Source organism: Dendrobates tinctorius, unplaced genomic scaffold (assembly GCF_039654945.1).
Source record: "Dendrobates tinctorius isolate UK_male_01 unplaced genomic scaffold, ASM3965494v1 ptg000138l, whole genome shotgun sequence".
In the NCBI taxonomy this organism is placed as follows: domain Eukaryota; kingdom Metazoa; phylum Chordata; class Amphibia; order Anura; family Dendrobatidae; genus Dendrobates; species Dendrobates tinctorius.
The window spans coordinates 23,061,549-23,087,516 of record NW_027361806.1 but is presented as its reverse complement, the minus strand read 5'-3'; the positions used below and the strand labels follow the sequence as shown (position 1 = coordinate 23,087,516).

Below are 25,968 nucleotides of genomic sequence, written 5' to 3'. Positions count from 1 at the left end.
TGACAGCTCACCAACGATCACATAGCGACTTACTAGCGATCCTGACACCTTGATATCGGTGTCGGGATCGCTGCTAAGTCGCTTAGTGTGACGGGGCCTTAAAACTCTAGTGCTATCTATTGGGGGATAGCAATCCTAAAAGTCAATATTGACCCTTTAAGGAGCCTTGCCATATGACTTAGGATAAAGACTAATGCTAAAGCTTTGCTCTGATGAGGAGCAAACACCTCGAAACATGTCTCCAAATGAAATTTCTAGATTGACGTTTTATCCTAAGTCATATGAGAAGGGTCAGTATTGAGTTTTAGGATTGCTGCATCCAATAGTTGGTGCTAGAGTTCTAGTCCCCTTCCTCTCTGAAGAGGCTATTTGCATGGATATTTTGGTACAATTTTATAACTTTTGAGCTTAATAAGTCACAGAAAAGGTGAAAGTAAAAAATAAAGACATTTTTTACTTTGCTATGCATGTGAGAAAAAACATGATAAAAAAAAAGAACCGTGTGAAAAAATTGCAAATGATGAATCGGGCCCAATGTTTCTTGCTAGAACAAATTTTGGAAAAATTAGCTATAAGAAGGCTACTTGATGACCAGTTTATTTTGGGGTAAATTGTTCTCATAACTTCCTTCAGCTGTTATATTTGAGACAAGCAAAACTGATTGCATAGATCGTATCTTCAGGTTAATTTCACGTTTTATCACAGAGGTCGGTGAATGTCTGAAATGTAGAAGATATAAGTCTTCAACAAACCATGAACTTGAGAGGAGACGACTGTTGTTTTTCTTTTGACTTTGAGATTTCAGCGGTAAACTGTTCTCAAAAATAAACTAAAGGATTTAATAATTTAAAAAAAAAAAACTTCAAAAGAAACATACTAAAAAAAATAATAATAAAATAGTTGTGTTAAGTTATACGAGATGAAGCCCTTTATATTTCCAGGATAAGGAACCTAAATAAAAAAAATGTACTTTTTCAGGAAAAATAGACAATAAGTATTACCGTAATAAAGATAGAAAGTTGTCAGAAGGAAAAAAAAAAAAGTAGGAAGAACAGGAATTTTAGTTGAATAAATTTCTCATTACCTCCATCTCCGAGTCACTTCCATCACAGTTAATGTCCTCAATCTATTAAATAAGAATTGGTCATATTGTCAAGCTGTTTGCCTTTCCGCAAAGAAGATGCTGATGTTTTTTTTCATGAAAACAAAAAAAAAAACAAACTTTTTTTTTGAAGAACAGGAAAAAAGTCACGTAAGGAAATCAAATTCTTAAAAGAGCTGAGACTTTGAAGATTTTTTTTATGGCTCCTGAAAGGAAAAGGAGTAGAAATCCTACAGAAAAGTCTCCAAAAAACACTTGTAACACACTACTGACCTATCTGCAGAAATAATGACCAAATTAATGTTTTACCCTGGATTACACCATGGACATCTGAATGTAACGCAGACCACTTATCTGGCAGTTTACTCCGGGTTTTGGTACAAACTTTGACCCTAAGTGAAGTTTTGCTTTCAGATTTGCCACTTTTCTTCTAACCATCTTAAATTGCAAATTGTAGAGAAAGGATCTAATTCAAAATTTACATTTCGCCAGGTTTAATATGTGAATTAGGAGGAAATATCTTGGATTTTGGTGCAAATTTACGCTTGCTGCTAACATTAACCTTCTCTTCTAAGATTGGTCAGATGCGCCAGTATTCGTTATGGTCTCACATTAGCAGTGCTGACTTGTCTCACTGGGGATATTGGCACCTTCGGGGGGAAACTTTTTTTTAATTAAAGGTGTTTATTTTGGACTTAAAATTATTTTTATAATTTTTTTAATTTAAAAAATTGCATTGTTTGTTTTTTTTACAGGTTGGCTGCAGGATGAGCTAACTGTGAGTTCATCAGTGATTCTAACCGGGAGTTGGTAACTCTTGTATCTTTTCTTGAGCTTCTCTCAGCTGATTTATGACCACATCGAAGTTCAGTTCAACATTTATGTGGTCTGTGGTCATTCATCAGTCAAGAAGAGCTAAAAAAAAAAAACAAAAAAAAAAACACAAAAATAAATAAGTTACAAATTTCTGTCAGAATAAGCTCAATGACAGATTCTCAGTTAACTCACTCTTCAACCAGAAATATACAAAGGTAAAAAAGAGCCAAACAGATTTTAATGAAATACAATTGAAAAAAATGGCAAAATACAAGGATTTAAAATAAAAAAAAAACAACAACATTGTTTCCAAAGGTGAGGTGATATTTTTCTCAAAATGGCAACAAACATTACACATATATGGTGGGCAGCAAAGTACTGGTGTGAATAAGTGAAAAGAAGGTAAACCTGACTTACATTTTCAGCTTTCTTTGCCAGTTCACGCTGAATTTTCCTCTTTTCCTTCAAGTCCTGCTCAAGCCTCCGTTTCCTCTCCTCTTCCATCCTTTTTCTCTCTTCATCTTGCCTTTGTTTTTCCATTTCTGCAAACTTTCCCTTAACAGTTCCTACAACACCGAATGCATGTAGGAATGAGTATGGTCTATTCCCTCCTTATCTCTGAATCATCCGAATACAATGTAACATCGAGAGAACGGCTTTGTAAAGGGAAAGCTGTGCAATTTATCATCATGCTTCTGTATCAATGTCTCATGATTTTTAATGTTTCTACTTCTTTTCATTCAATGGGAACTTTCATTAGACCTGGGCACATGATTATCGCTGTTTATTACAAGTCACAGCTCTGATAAGTACAGGAGTGGCACAAAACGTATATATTGCCAAATTGTACAAAGCTTAAATATGACGATTCAGCACAACGTAATTAGAAGGGTTGTACCAAGGAGGGGGCATAAATTATTGATTAACAAAAACCCTCACTGTAGCATTGATCCACTCCTGCTTGGATTACTGCAACGCTCTATTAATTGGCCTCCCCATCACTCGACTATCCCCTCTCCAGTCCATACTTAATGCAGCAGCCAGGGTTCTCCATCTGGCTAATCGGTACTCGGACGTGTCCTCTCTTCGTCAGTCATTACACTGGCTGCCCATTCATTATAGGATCCAATTCAAAGTACTTGTTCTCACCCACAAAGCTCTCCACGGTGCGGCACCCCCCTACATCTCCTCCCTCATTTCTGTCTATCGGCCTAGCCGATCGCTGCGCTCTGCAAACGACCTTCGACTAACCTCTGCACTAATCTGTACCTCCCACTCCCGACTCCAAGACTTCTCCCGTGCTGCTCCTATCCTCTGGAATGATCTACCCCAAGGAATTAGGACTAACCACAATTTGCATAGTTTTAGGCGCTCCCTCAAAACACATTTGTTCAGAGCGGCCTATCACGTTCACTAATCAAAGTCGTTCTATGTGTAGGTGTGCGTGTGTAGTCCATTCACTATCTCCATACATCCTTCACTCCCTCAAGATGGCTGGACCATCATTGTAAATACACCATTGTATATACACACCTGTACTCTGTATCTCCCTCACCTCATTGTAGATTGTAAGCTCTCACAAGCAGGGGCTGCTTATTTCTTCTTATTTTGCTTTAATTATTGTATTGTTAACGTTGTTACTTATGCCTTGTGTTTTGAAACTGTTACTGTAAAGCGCTGTGGAATATGTTGGCGCTGTATAAATAAAGATTATTATGATTACTGGGACCTCCATCAATCTTGAGAACATGTTTCATTCATTCTCTTTGTGTCTGCTGGAGATAGCAGAATACTGCGCGTGATCATTTCCAGCAGTACCATAGACAATGACTGGTGCATAGGTGCACATGTAAGACCACCAGGTGGGTTTCTGCAGAGTCAGGTTCTCTGATTTAGCTGCTGTCCCAGCGGTTGGCCCCAGAGATCAGTAAGGTGTCCCCTATGTTATTCACCGGGAGAGCTTATATACTTTGTGCAAAGCCCTTACACAGAGCCATAGATGTAGGGTTATCATTAATGGTCAAGAACATTTTGTCACGCGGCGGCTGCCGCGCACTCCTCCCATTGCCTCCTCCCGACCGCAGCTTACCCGCTCGCCGGTGGCCTCCTCGTCTCGGCGCCGGCTGCCTCGGGCTTCTCCGCGGTCCCTCCCGGCTCCTCTCCTCCGTCCGGCGATCGCGTCCGTCCGGTCTTCTGGACCGCGCCGGGTGCGCGCTCCCGCCCCTCCTCCTCGGCGGGCGCGCGCACACACACTATGCCCGGGCACACACGCGCCTCCTCCTCCTCCTGAGGATGCGCGCCTTCCTCTCCTGCACTAGGAGGTCACGACCCGGAAGGCCTACTACTTCCCCTATATCAGGCCGCCTCTTCCTGCTGGCGGTGCCTGATAATCACTGCGCTTCGTTAGTGATTCTGGCCCGCTCTCTTTGTACGCCCCTGCGTCCTGTTCGTCCGTTGCTCATCCGCCTCTTCCATTGTCCTCTCTCCTAGGCTCGGGAGGTCCGTGGTCGTGTCCCGTCCAGCTCTGTTCCCGCCAGTGTCCTTCTGTTCATGCCTGCTGTTCCCGCCTGTCCTGTGTCTCCAAGCCGTGCCCGTCTGTCCTGTGTCTCCAAGCCGTGCCCGTCTGTCCTGTGTCTCCAAGCCGTGCCCGCCTGTCCTGTGTCTCCAAGCCGGGCCCGCCTGTCCTGTGTCTCCAAGCCGGGCCCGCCTGTCCTGTGTCTCCAACTCGGGCCTACCTGTCTGTCTGTCGATACATCCCCTGGGTACCAGCTGCCGTGGTAATAGTTACCCGCGGGCTTGCTCCAAACACTCCCTGTATAGGGGGTGGTCCACCTGGTCAGCTCGCCCCCGGGAGGTTCGTTGCCATGGTCTAGCGGGTCCACCCCAGGAGTACCTCACAGAATAATCAGGCCATGGATCCCGCTGGTACCCCGACCCCGACCCAAAAGGAACTTTTGTTCCTTCGTGAGAATCAGGCGAGGATCATGTCGTTCCTCAAATCAATGGAGTCCCGACTTTCTTCTTTGCAAACCTCCGATCCTGGGATTGCCTCCCAAATCTCCGGCTTGCAGCAAGAACTTGCCCAGCAGCGCGACACCCAGGCCCACATTTTGAACTATATAGCCTCAGTAGATAACCGCTTACTAGCTCTACAGACGGCGGCCGCTGTCCCTGCGCCTGTGGCAGTTCCTCATTCCTCCCCCCGGTTGGCCAAACCCCCACGCTATAGCGGAGATCCCAAACTCTGTCGGGGGTTCATTAACCAGTGCCAGTTGCATTTCGAGTTGGCACCCCTACAGTATCCTTCCGACCGGGCCAAGGTGGCCTTTATGATATCCCACTTAGAGGGTGAGGCACTGGCTTGGGTAAATCCCTTGTGGGAGCGTGATGACCCGATAGTCTCCCAGCTCGCGACCTTGGAGACATTTCGTAAGGTCTTTGATGAGCCCGGCCGTCTGGTCTCCGCCACCGAGTCCTTATTTTGCCTTCGCCAGGGTACTCTCTCTGTGGGACAGTACGCCATCCAGTTCCGTACGTTGTCCTCTGAGCTTGGATGGAACAATGAGGCTCTAGTGGGGGCTTTTTGGCGTGGCTTGTCGGCCCGAATCAAAGACGAGTTGGCAGGCAGGGATACACATACGTCTTTGGAGGATCTCATCTCGCTGGCAACGCGAATTGATCTGCGTTTCCGGGAGCGTTCCCGCGAGGTCGCCAGGGAGAGAAGGCCCGCTCGTTTTTCTCCTCCGACACGCAGTCCTCCCCGCTCGCGGCCTTCCACCTCGGCGTCAGCCCCTGAACCCATGCAAGTGGACCGACTCAGGCCCGCGGAGCTACGCCGCCAGGAGAGACTCACTCATGGTCTTTGTCTCTATTGTGGCAGCGCCTCCCATCTCCTGCGTTCCTGCCCTGTGAGGCCGGGAAACTCCTCCGCCTAGGACAGGTAAGAGAGGCCTCCCTAGGTGACTTTGATACCTCTCTACCCTTGACCCTTCCTGTTTTGTTTATCCAGGGTTCCAAACGTTTTTCGGAGATAGCCTATATTGACTCAGGGGCTGCTGGAAATTTTATCCAACTCGAGGCGGTGAAGAGATTGGGGATACCTGTCAGGTCCTTGGAGGTTCCCCGGCAGTTAGCCTCAGTCGACGGCGTTCCCTTGCGCGAGACAGTTACACTGGTCACTGAAGAGCTGGAATTACAGATCGGGGTCCTGCACCGTGAGAGGATAGCCTTCTTCGTGCTGCCGTCTCTATCCCACACCTTGCTCCTGGGTCTTCCGTGGTTGAGGATGCAAGAACCTGTCCTGGATTGGCGGTCCGGAGACATTCTTTGCTGGGGCCGCTTCTGCCAGACTAGATGTCTTCGTCCAGTACAACCCCTCAAATGCTCTTCTCCTGTCTCGGGCCCTGCGGATTTGCCCTCGGCCTACTGGGCCTTTGCGGACGTCTTTGATAAGAAGGAGGCAGAGACTCTTCCACCGCACCGGCAATATGATTGCCCTATCGAGCTTGTTCCCGGCTCGACTCCGCCCCAGGGGCGAATCTATCCGTTGAGTCCACTCGAGTCCCAGGCCATGACTGAATACGTACAGGAGAATTTGGCCAGAGGCTTCATCCGGAAGTCATCTTCTCCCGCTGGAGCTGGCTTCTTTTTCGTCAAGAAGAAGGACGGGTCTCTCCGCCCCTGTATTGACTATCGAGGTCTTAACTAGATTACCATCAAGAACAGATATCCTCTACCTCTCATCCCCGAGTTGTTCGACCGGCTATGAGGGGCGCAAATCTTTTCTAAATTGGATCTCAGTGGAGCCTACAATCTCATCCGTATTCGCTCCTGAGATGAATGGAAGACCGCCTTCAACACCAGGGATGGACACTACGAGTATCTCGTCATGCCCTTCGGGTTGTGCAACGCTCCCGCAGTCTTTCAGGAATTTGTGAACGACATTTTCCGAGACCTTCTGTACTCCTGTGTGGTCGTGTATCTTGACGATATCCTTGTCTTCTCTCCCGATCTGTCCACCCACAGAAAAGATGTCCGCCGAGTACTGTTCCGATTGAGGGAGAATTGCCTGTACGCCAAATTGGAGAAATGCGCCTTTGAACAGTCTTCCCTTCCATTTCTAGGCTATATCATCTCCGACTCTGGCCTGCATATGGATCCGGAGAAGGTGTCTGCCGTGCTTAACTGGCCACGTCCCCAAGGGGTGAAAGCCATTCAGCGATTTCTCGGCTTCGCAAATTACTATCGGCAGTTCATCCCTCATTTTTCCTCGTTGGCTGGCTCTATCTCGTCTTTGATCCGTAAAGGAGCCAACCCGCACGTCTGGACCCCTGAAGCAGAGGAAGCCTTCCTGTCTCTGAAACAAGCATTTGCCACGGCTCCCGTACTCCATCGTCCTGAGGTCAACAAACCGTTCGTCCTCGAAGTGGATGCATCAGCAACTGGAGCTGGAGCGGTTTTGTCTCAAAAGTCTCCCTCTGGTAGGCTCATTACGTGCGGTTTCTTTTCCATATCCTTCTCCACCCCAGAGCGGAATTATTCCATCGGAGACCGAGAACTGCTTGCCATCAAGTTAGCTCTAGAGGAGTGGAGATACTTATTGGAGGGCGCCGCACATCCCTTCACAATCTTCACAGACCATAAAAATCTAGCTTACCTTCGGTCTGCACAGAGACTTAACCCACGACAGGCCAGGTGGTCTCTGTTCTTCGGTCGATTCGATTTTGAGCTGCATTTTCGTCCAGGTAACAAGAACCTCAAAGCTGACGCCTTGTCCAGGTCCTCTCTTTCCGCAGATGTCGAAGAGGAACCCGCGCATATCTTGGATCCATCCAGGCTCATCACGGTGGCACCGCTTTCTCTCCTCTCACCCCCACCTGGCAAGACTTTTGTGCCGGAGAAGGACCAAAGACGAATCCTACACTGGGGACATGCTTCCAAGCTGGCTGGCCATCTCGGGCTTAAAAAGACACTTCTCCTGGTGTCCCGCTACTACTGGTGGCCGACTCTTCCCCAGGATGTCCGGGATTTCGTCGCCTCCTGCCTCTCCTGTGCCAAGATCAAGGTGCCTAGGCAGCTGCCTTCTGGTCTTCTACACCCGCTTCCAGTACCCTCGTCTCCTTGGCAACACATTGCCATGGACTTTATTACGGATCTGCCCCAGTCTGCCAACTGTACTGTCGTCCTAGTGGTGGTAGATAGGTTTTCTAAGATGGCACACTTCATCCCTCTTCCCGGCTTGCCATCGGCCCCAGCCTTGGCGAAGATTTTCGTTCGGCACATCTTCCGTCTTCATGGACTGCCCCAACATATTGTTTCAGACAGAGGAGTCTAATTCACCTCTCGCTTCTGGAGAGCCCTATGCAGATCGATGGATGTCACTCTCGACTTCTCCTCATCTTACCACCCACAGTCCAACGGTCAGGCAGAACGGACGAATCAGAGTTTGGTGAACTACCTCCGGCATTTTTCTAATGTCCACCAGAACGACTGGTCTGAATTACTCCCGTGGGCTGAGTTCGCCTATAATAACCACGTCAGTGAGTCTTCTGGCAAGTCCCCTTTCTTTGTCGTCTACGGGCAACATCCTGGTGTACCTCTACCGGTTCCTCCTGCCTCGGGTGTACCGGCGGCTGATCTTCTGACTGGTGAATTCTCCAGGATCTGGCAGGAGACCAAGGCCGCTCTCGAGTTGGTTCGTAACAGGGTAAAGAGACACGCAGACAAAAGGCGCCTGGATGCCCCGCCATATCACCCAGGTGATAAAGTTTGGCTAGCCTCCAAGTTTATTTGCCTCAAAATCCCTTCCCATAAACTGGGCCCCCGCTATATTGGACCTTTTGAGGTCTTGTCCCGTATTAATGATGTCTCCTACAAACTACGGCTTCCCGCCTCTCTCCGCATCCCTAATGCTTTTCATGTGTCTTTGCTAAAGCCAGTCATCTTCAATCGTTTCCTTTCCACGGCCCCTCACTCGCCTCCACCTGTCTCCGCAGACGATGTATTTGAGGTTAAAGATATTCTGGCCATGAGGAGGCAAAAGGGGAGAACCTTTTTTTTGGTTGATTAGAAGGGCTTTGGCCCCGAGGAGAGGTCCTGGGAGCCCCAGGAGAACATCCAGGCTCCTCGAATCTTGGCTAAATTTTTTTCCGGGCTGCGGAGGGGGGCGCGTAAGGAGGGGGGTACTGTCACGCGGCGGCTGCCGCGCACTCCTCCCATTGCCTCCTCCCGACCGCAGCTTACCCGCTCGCCGGTGGCCTCCTCGCCTCGGCGCCGGCTGCCTCGGGCTTCTCCGCGGTCCCTCCCGGTTCCTCTCCTCCGTCCGGCGATCGCGTCCGTCCGGTCTTCTGGACCGCGCCGGGTGCGCGCTCCCGCCCCTCCTCCTCGGCGGGCGCGCGCACACACTATGCCCGGGCACACGCGCGCCTCCTCCTCCTCCTCCTGAGGACGCGCGCCTTCCTCTCCTGCACTAGGAGGTCACGACCCGGAAGGCCTACTACTTCCCCTATATCAGGCCGCCTCTTCCTGCTGGTGGTGCCTGATTATCACTGCGCTTCGTTAGTGATTCTGGCCCGCTCTCTTTGTACGCCCCTGCGTCCTGTTCGTCCGTTGCTCATCCGCCTCTTCCATTGTCCTCTCTCCTAGGCTCAGGAGGTCCGTGGTCGTGTCCCGTCCAGCTCTGTTCCCGCCAGTGTCCTTCTGTTCGTGCCTGCTGTTCCCGCCTGTCCTGTGTCTCCAAGCCGTGCCCGCCTGTCCTGTGTCTCCAAGCCGTGCCCGTCTGTCCTGTGTCTCCAAGCCGTGCCCGTCTGTCCTGTGTCTCCAAGCCGGGCCCGCCAGTCCTGTGTCTCCAACTCGGGCCTACCTGTCTGTCTGTCGATACATCCCCTGGGTACCAGCTGCCGTGGTAATAGTTACCCGCGGGCTTGCCCCAAACACTCCCTGTATAGGGGGTGGTCCACCTGGTCAGCTCGCCCCCGGTAGGTTCGTTGCCACGGTCTAGCGGGTCCACCCCAGGAGTACCTCACACATTTTACCAAATGGAACCACATGATTCTTGCTACTTCTATGACAGTTTAACAATTGCTTCCAAAATTTAGAAACCTGGTCCAATGTCCAGAAAGCTAAGACGGCTAGATAGCTGATACAGTCCAGCCTATGATAATACTGTGTTAATCCAGAAGAAGGAAATATTTACACACATTCCACTTGCCCCATTATAAGGAAAAAAACTTCCGTTCTGGCTTTAAATATAAAATCCGGCTAAAATGCTGAATTAACATCCCCTTCGATATGAGCAAATAATTTTGCAGGTCAAGTGGCCAAGTCATAGTCCGTGGCAGCCGGATAGGAGCTGGCAAACTGCCTCTTATCTGATGGAATTGCCAGCGCATCTTCTCTGATTTGTAGGCCATGCACGTGCCGCCATTGGGCGGCACGGTGGCTCAGTGGTTAGCGCTGCAGCCTTGCAGCGCTGTGGGGTCCTGGGTTCGAATCCCACCAAGGACAACATCTGCAAGGAGTTTGTATGTTCTCCCCGTGTTTGCGTGGGTTTCCTCCGGGTACTCCGGTTTCGAAACCCACCAAGGACAACATCTGCAAGGAGTTTGTATGTTCCCCCGTGTTTGCGTGGGTTTTCTCCGGGTACTCCGGTTTCCTCCCACATTCTAAAGACATACTGATAGGGAATTTAGATTGTGAGCCCCATCAGGGACAGTGATGATAATATGTGCAAATTGTAAAGCGCTGCGGAATATGTTAGCGCTATATAAAAATAAAGATTATTATTATTATTATTGTTCCAGTATTATGTCTGTATGGCTGTGCACCAGGTCTACTAACCAATAGAGGATCTGGGGATACCGGCAGATAAAAGGTTCGCAGGGCTCCTGCCTGGTCTGTGGCTGCTGGACCAAGGTCTTGCCAATCTGCTTATTTCTGCCCTTCACTCTTTTGTTTATTTTTTGCTTTTGAGTAATAAATATTGAAATTGTGGCATTTAGTTATCATGAAATGGAAATTCCTAATAAATTGGAAATTTCCACGGTTAAACATTTTGAAATATATATTACTCCCTTGCCCACGGTATCTAAGCCTAATCTTTACAGTGGTCCTAAACAATAGCGAGTAGGAAGGGCTCAAATTCTTGTAAAAAGTAAAAGGTGAAAAAATAAAAAAAAATCCCAACATGTTTTGACTTTGATCAGACGTACCGGTGAGCTTTGGGACGTATCCTTTTTCCACCTGCTTCGATTTATCTTCTTCTTCTTCATCAGATTCTAGTAACTCTTTAATCTGGTGGCAAAGATTAAGAATTATTCAGTGGTAGCGCAATAAGAACAGGGTCCGGACTCCGCCATGGTTGGAGGGTAATACAAGACAAATACTGTACACAGTTGTCCAAATGGACAGAGAAATGTTCACCCTTCTTCCATCATTTCAACTAACATTATTGAAACATTACATTGATTATGTGAAATATCAATCACTGACTAAAATACTAAAATTCAACTGGTGGGTTTAGTGCCCAATTTTTGGCTTTTACAAAAATGTGTAATTGAGAGCACCGCTTCTTAATGTTCACGTTGCTGCAATAGTTATGTATGTTGGTGTTGTGTCTGCAGTACAAAGACAGTCATCACAATTGCTAACAAGGAACACTGAAGCTTAACACGTTTCGCCAGTAATCCATCTTCATCAGCGGCACAGGGACTTATAGGCTAAATAGTTGTCACGGAAATACCTTAATAGAATGGGGTCAGACGCATACATCTGCAGTAGTTAGCATGACTTCACTGTCCTAATAGAAGTTTTGTCTTTCTTTGCTCTGGTGCTGCAGGGGTTAAACTGCTTAGTTGAACTCCTGGAGTTCTCTGTCTTGGGTTCTATCAGCTGTTCTGAATTCGTTACTTCCAGCAGGTGCAAGAACCATCCTTCTTGCTTCTAACCTGGCCAGTCATAATGTCACAATATTGCCAGGGACAATGGGCGCCTACCCTGTCCCTCAAGCTATGGGAATCCTAAGCTATCCCTGTACCCCGAATTACCCCTGATGGTGGCTATGCCTGGGTCTTGTACCTTGTTGTGCTCCTATATACTTATGTCTCATACTTTTTTGGGTGGGGGACGGAACAGATAATTATTATACGAGTAGAACAAGGTACAAGACCCCTGCATCTCCACCCTCAGGAGTAATCCGGGGGACAAGGATAGCCTAGGGTTCCCATTGCTTGAGGGACAGGGTTAGGTGCCCATTGTCCCTGGCAATAACCTGACAAGAGTGCTTTTCTTTAGGCAGCAATATTGGAGAATCCACACATTATGAACTTAGTCCACCTGTTGTATTTTAGTGCTTTAGTTGGTGTTGGGTGTATCACATTATTAATTATGAAATACCTAATAACAGGGATGTTTTAAGAGTGCATCTGATGGAAGATGGGGAAAAATGTTTCTGTCCATTAGGATAATTGTACATGTATAATACTTAATATGATACAAGCGTGGACAAGACGTAAGGAAATGGACAACACTCTGATCCCTTGATCTTCAAAAGAGACCACAGGGAATATTTTGGAAAATAAAGGAGACAGTGGTGAAGGGCGTCACTTTGAGGTTAGTGCATGCACTGTATACGCATACTGTAGCCTAAACGTATATGTAATGGCTAGCCTACAAGACAGCGAGTCCACAGCAGCGCAGAGCACCTCTTGCTTCCGCTTGTTCCAGATCCGCTCTCTATTATACTGCTCTTTCCTCCGCTGTTTTTCGTCCGTGGATCTCCTCTGGCTCCGCTCCTCTCTGGCTTTCTGCATGGCTTCAAACTTATTCATTACATCTCCCTTGCCAAGTTTTGGGACGTAGGTTTTTTGGACAGGTTTAGATGTAGAAAGCAGAATCTTCAAGATGAGAAAAACAGGAAAGGAGCATGACAGATATGGAGGAAGAATTATAGACAGAAAGCGAGTAAGGACAGAGCATGAGCGGCATTTTCCAGCTCATATTGTTATTATATTATCTAAAAAAATCTTAAAGGGAAAGTAAATTGAAAGGTTCATTCATCTCTGATGTGAAATTAAAAGGGTTCAGTGGATAGAAAAACACTCTAAGGGCTCAGACTGGTTAGAAAAGTACCGTGGCGGAAATAAGTATTTGATCCCTTGCTGATTTTTCCCACTGACAAAGAACAGTCTATAATTTTAAGGGTAGGTTAATTTTAACATTGAGAGAATATCAAAAATAAAATCCAGAAAATCCCATTGTATAAATTATATGAATTAATTTGCATTTTGTAGTGAGAAATAAGTATTTGATCCCTTTGGCAAACAAGACTTAAAGGCAATCTGTCACCTCATTTTTGGACTATGAGCTGCCGGCACCGCCATCAGGGGCTTATCTACAGCATTCTGTAATGCTGTAGATAAGCCCCCCCCCCCCCCGATGTAACCTGAAAGATAAGAAAAAGTTAGATTATACTCACCCGGGGTCCGGTCCGATGGGTGTCGCGGTCTGGTCCGGCGCCTCCCATCTTCAAGCGATGACGTCCTCCTTCTTACTTCCGCCGCGGCTCCTGCGCAGACATACTTTATCTGCCCTGTTGAGGGCAGAGTAAAGTACTGCAGTGCGCAGGCACCGGACCTCTCTGACCTTTCCCGCCGCCTGCGCACTGCAGTACTCTGCTCTGCCCACAACAGGGCAGATAAAGTGTGTCTGCGCAGGAGCCGCGGCGGAAGCAAGGAGGAGGACGTCATCGCTAGAAGATGGGAGGGACCGGACAGCGACACCAATCGGACCGGACCCCGGGTGAGTATAATCTAACTCTTTTTTCTTATCTTTCAGGTTACATCGGGGGCTTATCTACAGCATTACAGAATGCATTACAGAATGCTGTAGATAAGCCCCTGATGGAGGTGGCCCGATCTCATAGGGCAAAAATTAGGTGACAGATTCCCTTTAATACTTGGTGGTGAAACCCTTGTTGGCAAGCACAGCAGTCAGATGTTTTTTGCAATTGATGATGAGGTTTGCGCACATGTCAGGAGGAATTTTGCTCCACTCGTCTTTGCAGATCATCTCTAAATCATTAAGATATTGAGGCTGTCGCTTGGCAACTCGGAGCTTCAACTCCATAGGTTTTCTATGGGATTAAGGTCTGGAGACTAGCTCCTCCCTATTCCAAAAATATTGCTTATTCTTTCCTGTATATAAATGTAGTCTTGTTACAAGGGGGTGTGGCCATCAAGTAGACACCCATTAAGAAGATATTAAGACCACACCCACTTGGAAAACAAGACTAGATTTGTGTACAGAGAAGAGAGGACCATATCTCATGAACGGAGAGTAGGAGAAACAAAAGAAAAACATCGCCGGATTCAGGAGAACAGCGGCATTTACACCAGGTCCGTTAGTAATTTACAGCAGTAATTTAGAGAAATTGGCTGCAGATCCTAAAGACAGAATACAGCAAAGCAGCATCTCTGCACGGAAGTTTAGAGGACAATCAAGTTCACATTTAAAAGTTGTGGTTTAAAAATTCATTTACTGAGCCTCAGTTCACACTTATAGCACATTCGGCTGAACGTAGATGCCTAAATTGCAAAAAAAAAAAATGTATTCAGATATAAATGTCGGCGTACCCATAACTTAAAACGGGCAAAAAAAATCTTTTTACTATGTTTAGTCAGATTTACGTTATGGTGGGGGATTTTTTGGATATAGAAAAAGAAAAAAACTTAGTTGACCACATTTTTGGGCCCAAAAAATACAAATAAAAGGGAATCATGAAAAACACTTTTTTTCTTCTTTATTCCCAATGGGAGACATATTGAAACATTAAGCAGAACATTTCAACAGATCTAAAACCGATGAAGTTTCCTGTCTGTATAAATATAAGATAGTTGGAAAAAAAGAATTAAAAAAAAACTAGCTTGGCCCGTGCGAAATTTTCGCACATTGGTTGTCGGGGGCACAGGCAATTTCAGAAAAAGCAAGCTGGTCAAATATAAATGTATTTCATGAGCTGATGAACACAGACAGGTATTTATATATGTAGATTGGTGATGCAATCAATTGGTTTGATATACAGAAGCCAAAAAATGTTTTCTGGCTGAGGTGCCACCTGCAGGTCATTGTGTCTTTCTGCAGGATTATGAAAATGAATGTTTAAACTGTATTTAGTGATAAAATAGTGGATGTGTGGTTTGTTTGGCTCTTTTCTTGCTGAAGGGAGCAAGTTTACCTTTCAAATGGTGTATCGTGTGTGTGTGGAGGGCAAAGTAATCACCGAAAAAGCAGTGCATGTTTACAAATGTTGTTTGCATATGTGACTCACCATTTGTGTGTGAGGGTCGAAGTAATCACCGAAAAAGCAGTGCATGTATTCAAATGTGTTTGCATATGTGCCTCACCTGCAGTGAAGTGTGCAATCCTCCAGTGTGCCTGAAATAGGCTGGGCAAGCACTTGAGCAAGGTGGAAAGCCCCCAAGGCAAATGTTTGGATTTGTTTGTGATGTCTGTAAGCAGCTTTGTGGTAGTGTGCTTTGGGGCACTGTGGTGCCACCTGCAGGTCATTTTTCCTTACTGCAGGTTTATGAAAATTAATGTTTAAACTGTATTGTGTGATAAAACTGTGGATGTGTGGTTTGTTTGGCTGTTCTCTTGCTGAAGGGGGCAAGTTGACCTTTCAAATGGTGTATCATTTGTGTATGTGGGTGCAGTATGAACGGAGATACAAAGTAATCACAGAGAAACAGTGTTTAGAAATAATAGAATAGATAGATAGTTTGTATTTACATAACTGTAGATGGAGAAAACTCAGAGAGACATAGTGTGTATGGGCAACTCTTATATCATAAATCGGCGGCAGACCTACAAATGTGAAATGAGCCTCAGCGATACTGCGAATTCTTCTATCACTTGCTACGTTGCGATAGTTCCTTCCTCACATTATGGGGAAGTGGCTAAATACCAGCAACCATTGTTCACTTCTATAGAGCTATGATTTGGTCACACAGTCACCCGGGTTCCTAGAATTGCAAATCTCTACGGTTTCTTATACCCTGAATTTAATGCAAAACTTTCCATTTTTTTATCAGGTGCCCTAGATTTCTACAAGCTAAACTTTGAAACATTTTTTGATGGGTTATAGTCCATGCCTACTCCCTGTTGATCGATTAGTGTCTAGGTCCAGAGACCACCAGCTTTGCTTAAACCGAGAGACAGAAGTATTAGGCAAATCCCCAAATAGGGGCAGAGCTCCGTTTGGGCTCTTTAGAAAGTCTTCACATCCATACACCTCTCTGCTCGCGTCTGAAAATAGTCTGACCATTTCTCTGCATTGCTATCAGTGATTGGTGGAGGGTCTTGAGACTGGCACCCCCAACAATCAAGACTACGGAAAAAGGACTCCAGTATAAAAATCTTAAATGTTTAGTTGCCCCTTAATTTAGGGAAATTGACAAACTTGAAAAGTCGCTCTAGAAAAAGTTTCCATGGAGCTTGTATGGCCACAATCAGGCTCGACCTGCACGGCGACATGCGTCACACAACATGGACATCCAATGGCTTCCTAGGACCTGCTACAGCTGCAACACCTATTACACACGGTAAGTACCTACCTCAGTCTTTTGGGCCACGTCATTCATGATTATTTTCCCTTCCCGGGCGTTCCCCCCGTAAATTAGGTTACTTTAATATTCGACCTAAAATCATAAATTGATATTAATGCTTTTTTAGAAATCTCTTTTAAACTTTAAAAGTTTTATTTTCTATTTAAATGCATGTATTTTAACCCCAAAAAATATTTCCCATGAGACGAGCTCACTGATGGACACTCAGTTATCTCATTCTGCAGCCTGCAATAGTGCAGCACAGCGGCTACAGAAGGCAAACGGTGCAAAATTCTAAATAAAACCCAATTGCAAAAATAATTTTTAGCCCACATCCATATAAATAAAAGAAATTTCCCTATCACTGGACATTTAATTATGAAATAAATAAGCAATATTATCATTTTGCAAATAATTTCTTAAGCGTGTGATACAGATGGAGGCAAGTGGTCTCCTATATAAAGAGGAGATGTGGATTCTTAACTTGTCAGATCACTCCTGGATGAGATGTGCGGTATGTAGGCGGCTCCATCATTCCCTCCTCTACCAGAATATATACTACAAAGTCGTAGCCCATCCCCTTTGGCCTCCTGAAAAATCGCCAAGCCACAAAAACAGTTCCTAAAAATCCCAAAATATTGAGAGTATTTCCACGTGACCATGTGGTGGTGGTGCACACGGCTGGTTTCTAGTTTTCGGTGTTTGTATGAAGTCGTTTTATTAATTGTAGAAATATCATATTTGTATAAAAGCAGAATGAAGTGAGCGGCACTCTGCACATTCATGGGGCGTCTGCTGTTTAATATCCCTTTATTCCTTTTGAAGTTTTGCACTCGGCTCCTCATCAGTTGGAAGCAAGTTAACGAAGAGATAGGAGAGAAAAGTCACAAGTGACAGCGGAAAAAGTACTAAAGATGCAGCGTGAACTCATGGCTGCTTCACAGAGAGCGCCGTGCGAAGCTCGCAAACTGGCAGCAATTATTGGCGCGATCCGCAAAAACTGTGTGCTGCCCAATTGTGCATATTTTGGGTCTTTTTCCGCCTAGTCTTCCGAGAGCCATAACTTCTCTATTTTTCCAACCACATCGCCGGGCGAGGGTTATATTTTTTTTATATAATTTCTTTATTTAAGAAATTTTTAACAAACAGGAAAAAACATAACAGAAAGAATACATAGCATCTTTTCCATGTCATGTAGAACAAGTTACTAAATGCATGGCCAAATGTATTAAGAAAATAAACAAAGTTCACTAACTAAGGGAGAGTATAGAGGTAGAGAGGGTTGACACTTGGGGGAAGTTGGAGGGTGGGGTTAAGGCTATGTGCCCACGTAGCATTTAAATCCGGACACTGAAAACCGGACTCCTTCCCAGAAATCGCGCAGTTTTTTCAGCGAGATTTTACCGCGATTATGATCGCGATTTTTGCTTGCAATATTCAAGCACTTTCCAAGCGATTTGAAGCATCGCTTGGAAAGTGATTGGCAGGTTGGTCACACTCGTCAAACATAGTGTTTGACAAGTGTGACCAGCTTTTTACTATTGAGGCCGCCTATGCGGCCTCAATAGTAAAAAATAGAATGTAAAAAATAATAAAAAATATCGGGTATATTTACCTTCCGACGTCCCGCGCTGCATTCCCAGCCTCAGCGTTCCCAGTTGCCTTGCGAGACCTGTGATGACGTTGGTCTCGCGTTGCTATAGCGATCTCACGAGACCGCTAGAGTCACGCGAGACTACGTCATCACAGGACCTTGCCGCAAGGCATTACTGGGAACGCTGTGGCCCGGGAATGCAGCGCGGGACGTCGGAAGGTAAATATACCCCGATTTTTTATTCTTTTTTTTACAGGGGTATGGTACCCAGGGCCTGGAGGACAGTCTCCTCTCCTCCACACCGTGGGTATCAACCGCACATGAGACGCTTAACTTCGCGCATGGTGGGCATAGCCACATGCGGGAAATAAGCGGTTCTCATGCATTCCTATGGGTGCGGAACCGCAGCAATTCTTTGCGATTCCACACAAAAAGAATGAGCATGCTGCGATTTAGCACAGCATGTGCGGAATGCCATAGGAATGCATGGGGGGCGTTCTGTACAAGATTTTTAAATGTTTTCGCAGCGTTTTCGCACCGAAAATCGCAGCAAAATCGCATCGTGGGCACACAGCCTAAGGGTTTCAGTGTGTCCTGCTTAAAATGATAATGCTGAATAAGAGGTTTGAGTGTGCAGTCTTTCCAATGAAGGTATAGACATGAGGAAATAATAGGATTGTACAGGGTTTTTAATAAATGCTTTATTATTTACCCAAAATTGTTGGATTTTTGAGTACTCTAGCCAAATATGTGTTGGGGTACCTCTTTCTCCGTTGCATCTCCAGCATAGAGGAGAGATAGAACTGTTCATTTTACTTAGTATATCCGGAGTTCTGTACCATCTTGAGATAATATTATAATTGAGTTCTTGAAATTTCAAGGAAGAAGCTAGTCAATGAGTATTTTTAAATATTGTGTATATTTCCTCAGTGTGGAAATTTTTTTGTTTAGCTCTAATTCCCATTTTTTAATAAAGTCTGGAATATCATCTGTTTTGGATACATTTCTATTGATTTTAGCTATTATTTTCCCGTTACCTTTTGTGTTTATAAACAGTTTAAGGAATGGCGGGATTGGTTGTGGAGCAGAGATATTAGGGAGATTAAGTTTGATTTCCTCTTGCAGTAACTCTATTTCAGCGTCGTTCAGACGCAGGTTTTTCGTAAGAGAGTGAATTTTTTTCTTTGTTCTTACACTTGTTCTTATGGACAAAGGAATCTATTGGCATGTCTATGTGGGAGATTGAGGACAAGAATTTATTTTGTTGAGTGTCCTGTATCTGTTGGGGATCAGAAGCAAAATAGGAGTGATTTGGCATACGTTTGGAATTAGATTTTTGTTTTTATTGGCTTTGTGCCATAATCTGGGGGCTATGTTGGTATAAGGGTTTTTGATACTGTTATATTTGAATCTATTAAATGAGGTAGGCCATAAATAGTGTGAGAAACCTCCATTAAGGTTATGTAATTCCAGTAGAGGGCTTATATTTTTTTTTGCGGGACAAGTTGTAGTTTAGAAAACAACATTCATTTTACCATATAATGCGCAGAAAGAAAAAAATAAAATGCATTGAAATGGTGAAAAAACAACAACACAGTTCCGCTATTGTTGTTTGATTGTTGCGGCATTCTATCTGCAGTAAGAATGATCCAGTAATCTGATTTTCCAGGTCAGTACAATTACGGGGATACCAAACTTATAGGATTCTTTATTTTACTTACATGGTGAAAGAAAATTCAGAAATCTATAAAAAAAAAAAAAAAAAAAAAAAAAAATAGGTATTAGACCTACCGGTAATGATGTTTCCAGGAGTCCATCCTGACAGCACTATGGGAGGACGTCCTCCTCCTCCTTACAGGGACAGGAAAGCACACGAGAGGTTAAAAGGCCATGTCCCACCCCCTTTCCCTCAGTGATTTGACAAGTACCACAAGGTGGATGATGCTAGTAACGGTTTAATGAAACAATCATATTACAGCATATGACATAACATAATACAACATAGTATAACATAACAGGGAGGGAACTACCCGTGCTGTCAGGATGGACTCCTGGAAACATCATTACCGGTAGGTCTAATACCTATTTTCCAGGACGTCCACCTGACAGCACTATGGAGAGTACCAAAGCACCTCCTCAGGGTGGGATTACTGCTTGGAGAACTTTTCTCCCGAATGCGGTTTGTTGGCCAGCTAACACATCTAGTTTGCAGAATGTATTAAGACTAGCCCAGGTTGCCGCTCGACAAATTTGATCAACTGACGCCCCCGCCCGCTCTGCCCATGAGGCCGATACCGCCCTTGTAGAGTGGGCTTTTAAGGAATCAGGCGGGCTGGCGCCTTCAGCCTGGTAAGCGTCCGAGATTACTGAGGTAATCCAACGCGCTATGGACGCCTTAGAGGCCTTCTTCCCTTTATTCCTACCACCAAAGAGAACGAACAGGTTCGGGTCGATACGCCAACTATTGGTGGCCTCTAGGTATTCTATAACTGCGCGCCTCACGTCTAGCGAGTGGAGCCGCCGCTCCTTCTCATTTCGGGGATTATCGCAGAAAGAGGGTAACACTACCTCCTGGTTCAGATTTCTTGTAGAGGCTACCTTCGGGGTAAATGCCGGGTCTAACCTTAGGATTATACTATCCTCTCTTATCTGGAGGTATGGATCCTTAGTGGATAGGGCCTGGATCTCCCCTATTCTTTTGGCCGTGGTAATGGCTACTAGAAAGGCCGTTTTACGAGTGAGAGCAGGGATGGCTATCTTCTCACTAAGGGCGAAAGTGTCCGAGCAGAGGAACCGAAGTACCAGGCCCAGGTCCCATGGCGGGGTGAGCTGCCTAATCGTGGGGCGCAGGCGCTGTGTGGCTTTTATAAACCTTATCACCCAGGGATGTGCAGCTAACTGATAATCATAGAAGGCGCTCAAAGCTGAAACCTGGACTTTTAGAGTACTGGGCCTGAGGCCTTTATTAAAACCTGCCTGCAGGAACCCTAGTATGTTAGGGAGATCCGGGGTACCTGCCACGAGCCCGGACCTGCCACCCTCCAAACAGAATCTCTTCCATATCTTCCGATAAATTGCCGACGTCACCGGCTTCCTGCTGGCCTGTAGGGTGGATATGACCTGCTCCGACAATCCTTTTGCCTTCAGGATGTCCCTCTCAGGATCCAAGCCGATAGATGGAGTCTTGCTGGGTCCGGGTGGTGGATCGGGCCCTGGTGGATGATGTTCTCCCACAAGGGCAGCTCGACTGGATCTTCTACTGCCATGGCTCCCAGAAGGGAAAACCAGCTTCTCCTCGGCCAGTATGGCACTATCAATATCACTCTTGCGTGGTCCTCGCGTATCTTTCTGAGCACTGCCGGTATGAGGGCCAGTGGTGGGAACGCATAAGAGAGGGATTCTCCCCAAGTCTGACTCAGGGCGTCTACGCCCTCTGGATGGTCCATCGGATTTAGGGAGTAGAATCTGGGAACCTTCGAGTTCTTGCGGCTTGCGAAGAGATCTATACTGGGGTTCCCCCAGCGCTGACAAAGCTGGTTGAAGATCTCTATGTTCAATTCCCACTCTGTCGGGTGGATCTGTTGTCTGCTCAGGTAGTCCGCCACTTCGTTTTGGGAACCCTCTAGATGTACCGCGGTCACGGATCGAACTGTCCGTTCTGCCCACGTGAATATCTTTTCCGTCAGTGCCTGTAGTGGTTGATGCCTGGTTCCTCCTTGGTGTTTCAGGAATGCCACTGTCGTTGTATTGTCGGATAAAATGCGAACATGACGACTCTTTAGTACCGACCGGTTTCTCCGCAACGCTTCCCAGACCGCGAAGAGTTCCTTGAAATTGGAGGATCTGGCCTTGATGCTTGCTGGCCACTTCCCCTGGAAGATCTTCCCTTCTATGTGGGCTCCCCATCCCCACGCACTTGCGTCTGTGGTGACTACCACGTATGGAGAGGTTGTCCAATGCACGCCCACCTGAAGGTTCCTGGCCTGTAACCACCAGCGAAGGGACTCCTTTACTCGTCCTGAGAGTCTTAGGGGTTTGTCTAGCGACGCCTGACTCCTGTCCCACCTCGCGAGAATTTCTCTTTGTAACAACCGCGAGTGGAATTGGGCCCAACGGACACACTGGATGCAGGCCGTCATGAGGCCCAGGACCTCCATTGCTTCCCTTATGGAGCATTGACGCTTCAACAGACCTCTGGTTCTGGCCTGAATGGACTTCTGCTTCTGCTCGGGTAGCCAGGATATTCTGTCGGCTGAGTCTAGGAGGACTCCCAGGAATACCTTTCTGGTGTTTGGTGTGAGGTCCGACTTCTCCCAGTTGATCACCCAGCCCAGGAACTCCATCACAGTAGTTGTTCGGATCCTGTCTCGGATGAGCGCTTCTTTGGATCTTGCCACCAGTAAGAAGTCGTCCAGGTACGGCACAATCACAATACCCTGATCTCTCAGGTAGGCCACCACCTCTACCACCAGCTTTGTAAAGATCCTGGGAGCTGAGGCCAGCCCGAATGGAAGACCCTGGAACTGGAAATGGCAGGTCCGGGCTAGTGAACTGATCGCGAACCTTAGTAGGCTTTGGGATGAGGGATGAATAGGAACCTGATAATATGCCTTTTTTAGGTCTAGGGTGCACATAACTGCGTCCCTGTCTATCAGAGGAATTGCGGATCGGATTGATTCCATCCGGAACCTCCTGTATCTGACCCAAGCATTTAGTGGCTTCAGGTTTATGATGGTGCGGGCCTCGCCGGATTTCTTTGTAATTGCAAACAGGGAAGAGTAGTGACCTTTTCCTCTTTCTGATGGTGAAACTGGTATTATGACCCCTGAGTCTAACATGTCCTGAAGATCCGACCACATTGCGGAGTCCTCCTGGACGACAGTGGGGGCAATATATCTGTCGGGGGGAGGAGAATAGAGCTCTATCCTGTAACCTTCGCTGATGGTTCTGAGGACCCACTGATTGTTGGTGACTCGCGACCAGTTTGCTGCAAAGTGGCGAAGTCTCCCCCCAATGCCTATGGCGTCATTGTCTCCTCGACCTAGATGTCGATGCAAATGGGGGACCTCTGTTCTTCCCACTTTGGCTGAAGGAGCCTCTGTAGGAGCTTCTATTAGACCTCGCCCGGCCCCTAAACTCTGACTGTCCTCTGAAGAAGGAGCCTCTCCGAAAGGACTGGGACCGCCTGGGCTTTTCTTCCGGAAATCCCTTATTCTTATCAGACACCAGCTCAAGGATATTATCCAGGGCTGGACCAAACACCCTCAGACCCGAGAAAGGGATGGCACATAACTTGGCCTTAGAAGGGTTATCCCCCGACCAGGATCTAAGCCAGACTGCTCTCCGGGCCGCATTAGAGAGGGAGCTGTTTCTGGCCGCAAACCTAACTGATTCCGCCGACGTATCCGACAGGAACGCCGTGGCTGATTTCAAAAGAGGAAGAGATGCTAGTATCTCTGACCTCGGGGTCTTGTTGGTTAGGTTTTCCTCCAACTGCCCCAACCACAGGAACATAGACCTGGCCACCGAGGTGGCTGCTATGTTGGCTCTAATCAGGGCCGCCGACGTCTCCCATGTTCTTTTTAACAAGACGTCCGCCTTTCTATCCATTGGGTCTCGAAGACCGGATGAGTCCTCGGCTGGGATAGCCGATTTCTTCGTAACCTTGGCAACCGGGACGTCGATCTTAGGGACTTCTTCCCACGCCCGAGTTTCCTCGGGATCGAAGGGCAGTCTATTTTTAAAGCTTCGGGAGAGTGTCAACCGACGCTCTGCTTCCTTCCACTCCTCCTGGATCATTGCTTTGATGTGCTCGCTCACAGGGAACACCACCTGTTTGCGGGACACCAGTCCTCCAAACATTAAGTCCTGTCTGGACTGTGGCTTAGGGACTTCTTCCATCTGCATGGTATTTCTGACCGCGTGTACCAGCTCGTCCGTATCCTCCAGTCTGAATAGGTACTTTCTGTTCTGTTCCTGACTATCCCCCAGGATCTCGCCTTCTTCCTCCTGATCTGAGTTCCGGAAATCGGATTCCTCGCTAGGGCTCGCCTCTGATACTGGGACTGGTTCCCACCTCGGACGCTTGCGACCTGGCCCAGGGCTGGGGGATCGACGCCGGGACGTAGAGGCCTGAATCTCTTCCCTTATCAGCGACCTCATTTCGGAAAGCAGAGATGGCTGTTCCTCGCCTATGACTCTGGAGGTACAGGGACCGCATAGGGTCTTGCTATAGGTGTCTGGCAGCTTTACTCTGCACACCGGACATCTGACTGATTTGGCGGTGGCTTTCGCCGGGTCCTTCCCCGAGGGGGACTCAGCCGGGGTTCCCTTTTCCTGATAATATAAGGGGCACCTCATCAGATCTGGGCTGTGGGGACGGGTGGGGAGGGTGGTCTGCGCTATGCGCACTTACCCCTCCACCAGATGCAGTGTTGCCTTCCATTCCCTGGCGTCCGATGCAGTCACACAGCCTGGAACCACCTGTGACGACTCTGGAGAACGCTTTGGTCCAGGAGCGCGCGCGCCCTGGATTTGAAACCGGCGTCTGACGTCACCGGATGTGACTCTGGTAAGCCGCGCCTCCACTTCCTGCCGGGCATCTGCGCGCGACCGCGCTCGGCGCGTGCAGGGAGCCGTTCCTGCTATGGCTCCGGCCTCCACTGCCCAGCGTCGGCGACGTCCTGCGGGTACTCGGCCCGCCGCCCCACTTCTGTCGGTGCCCGCATGGCCAGCCGCCTGCGGGGAGCCGACCCGTCCTGGAGCCGAGAGCCCCCCCACCGGGAGGAACGGCTCCCTCCAGGAGCGCCGTCCTGCTCCTGGCCTTTGGAGCCGAGGGACTCCCCACCGGGAAGTTTCGGCCCCGGGACCTCTTGACAGGGGAAGGATTGGACCGGCCGCACGATCCCCTGGGTCCCTCCGGTAAGCTCTCGCGTGTCCCTCCGTGCAGGGACAGGAAAAACACTGAGGGAAAGGGGGTGGGACATGGCCTTTTAACCTCTCGTGTGCTTTCCTGTCCCTGTAAGGAGGAGGAGGACGTCCTCCCATAGTGCTGTCAGGTGGACGTCCTGGAAAGAAGTGGTTTGTGTGGCTATTTACTGAAATGCAGAACGTTTTTATGTTGACGCAGCTGTGTGAGGGCTTGTGGTTGTGCAGTGACCTGTCGGTACCATTTCAACCGTACAGTTTATATAATTGGACATATACTTATAGATCGGACTTTTACGGGCGCAGCGATAACAAATGTTTATTTTTTTATGTCCTTTATAAATGACGTAAAGGGTTGATTTGAATTTTAGACTTTTTTATATATATATTTTTAAGATTATTACTTTTTGCTTTATTTTTTAGTCCTCTTGGGGGATTTGAACATGTGATCAGTTGATTGGCTTTTACAGACCCATAAACTGCAGATGAAGAAGCAAAGGGTGCAATATTTTTAACGAAACTCAACTGCACAATTATTAATAGCATAAAGTCCATGCATTACTTATTTTGAAGCCAAAACTCCATGGAGGGGGGGTATATGCAAAGTAACTCAGACAAGCCGAACCAGAAACAAATCTGTGGACGTTGTTTCAGGGTTTTTGACCCTCATCAGTAAAGAGCAGGGCCTTGGGAAAAAAAATTCTCTATCCTGAGTGAGTCTCTTTAATGAGCTTTTCTAAGGCGAAACACTAGCCTGCTGTGTATTCATGAGGGGTGAAAACCACAAAACAGCTGTCTACAGAGGGTTGCTCTGTGCTTCTTTGCATATAGTACCTCTTCTAGTCTAGCATGCCCACAACATTCTCCCATGGAGAAAATCACAACTCATCTCTTCTTCCTCACTGTACAGTGACCTCTGCACAGGTCAC

At 47.1% G+C, this 25,968-nt stretch overlaps 1 protein-coding gene across 11 annotated transcripts in view; it reads right to left on the bottom strand.

The window, feature by feature from the left end:
- NEXN (nexilin F-actin binding protein) overlaps positions 1 to 25,968 on the bottom strand; it is a 60,031-nt gene that overhangs the window by 13,542 nt on the left and 20,521 nt on the right. For 5 of the 11 annotated variants that reach the window (XM_073544837.1, XM_073544836.1, XM_073544839.1 and 2 more), the window contains exons 2-6: positions 16,528 to 16,611; positions 12,619 to 12,810; positions 11,128 to 11,209; positions 2,336 to 2,484; positions 1,085 to 1,126 (exon numbers count right to left, since the gene is read on the bottom strand). In XM_073544837.1, the coding sequence (XP_073400938.1) occupies positions 1,085 to 1,126; positions 2,336 to 2,484; positions 11,128 to 11,209; positions 12,619 to 12,810; positions 16,528 to 16,554 (492 nt within the window). In that variant the 5' untranslated portion in view covers positions 16,555 to 16,611. The remainder of the gene's footprint in view (positions 1 to 1,084; positions 1,127 to 2,335; positions 2,485 to 11,127; positions 11,210 to 12,618; positions 12,811 to 16,527; positions 16,612 to 25,968) is intronic. The other 6 variants (XM_073544838.1, XM_073544843.1, XM_073544847.1 and 3 more) reach the window with 2 other exon arrangements.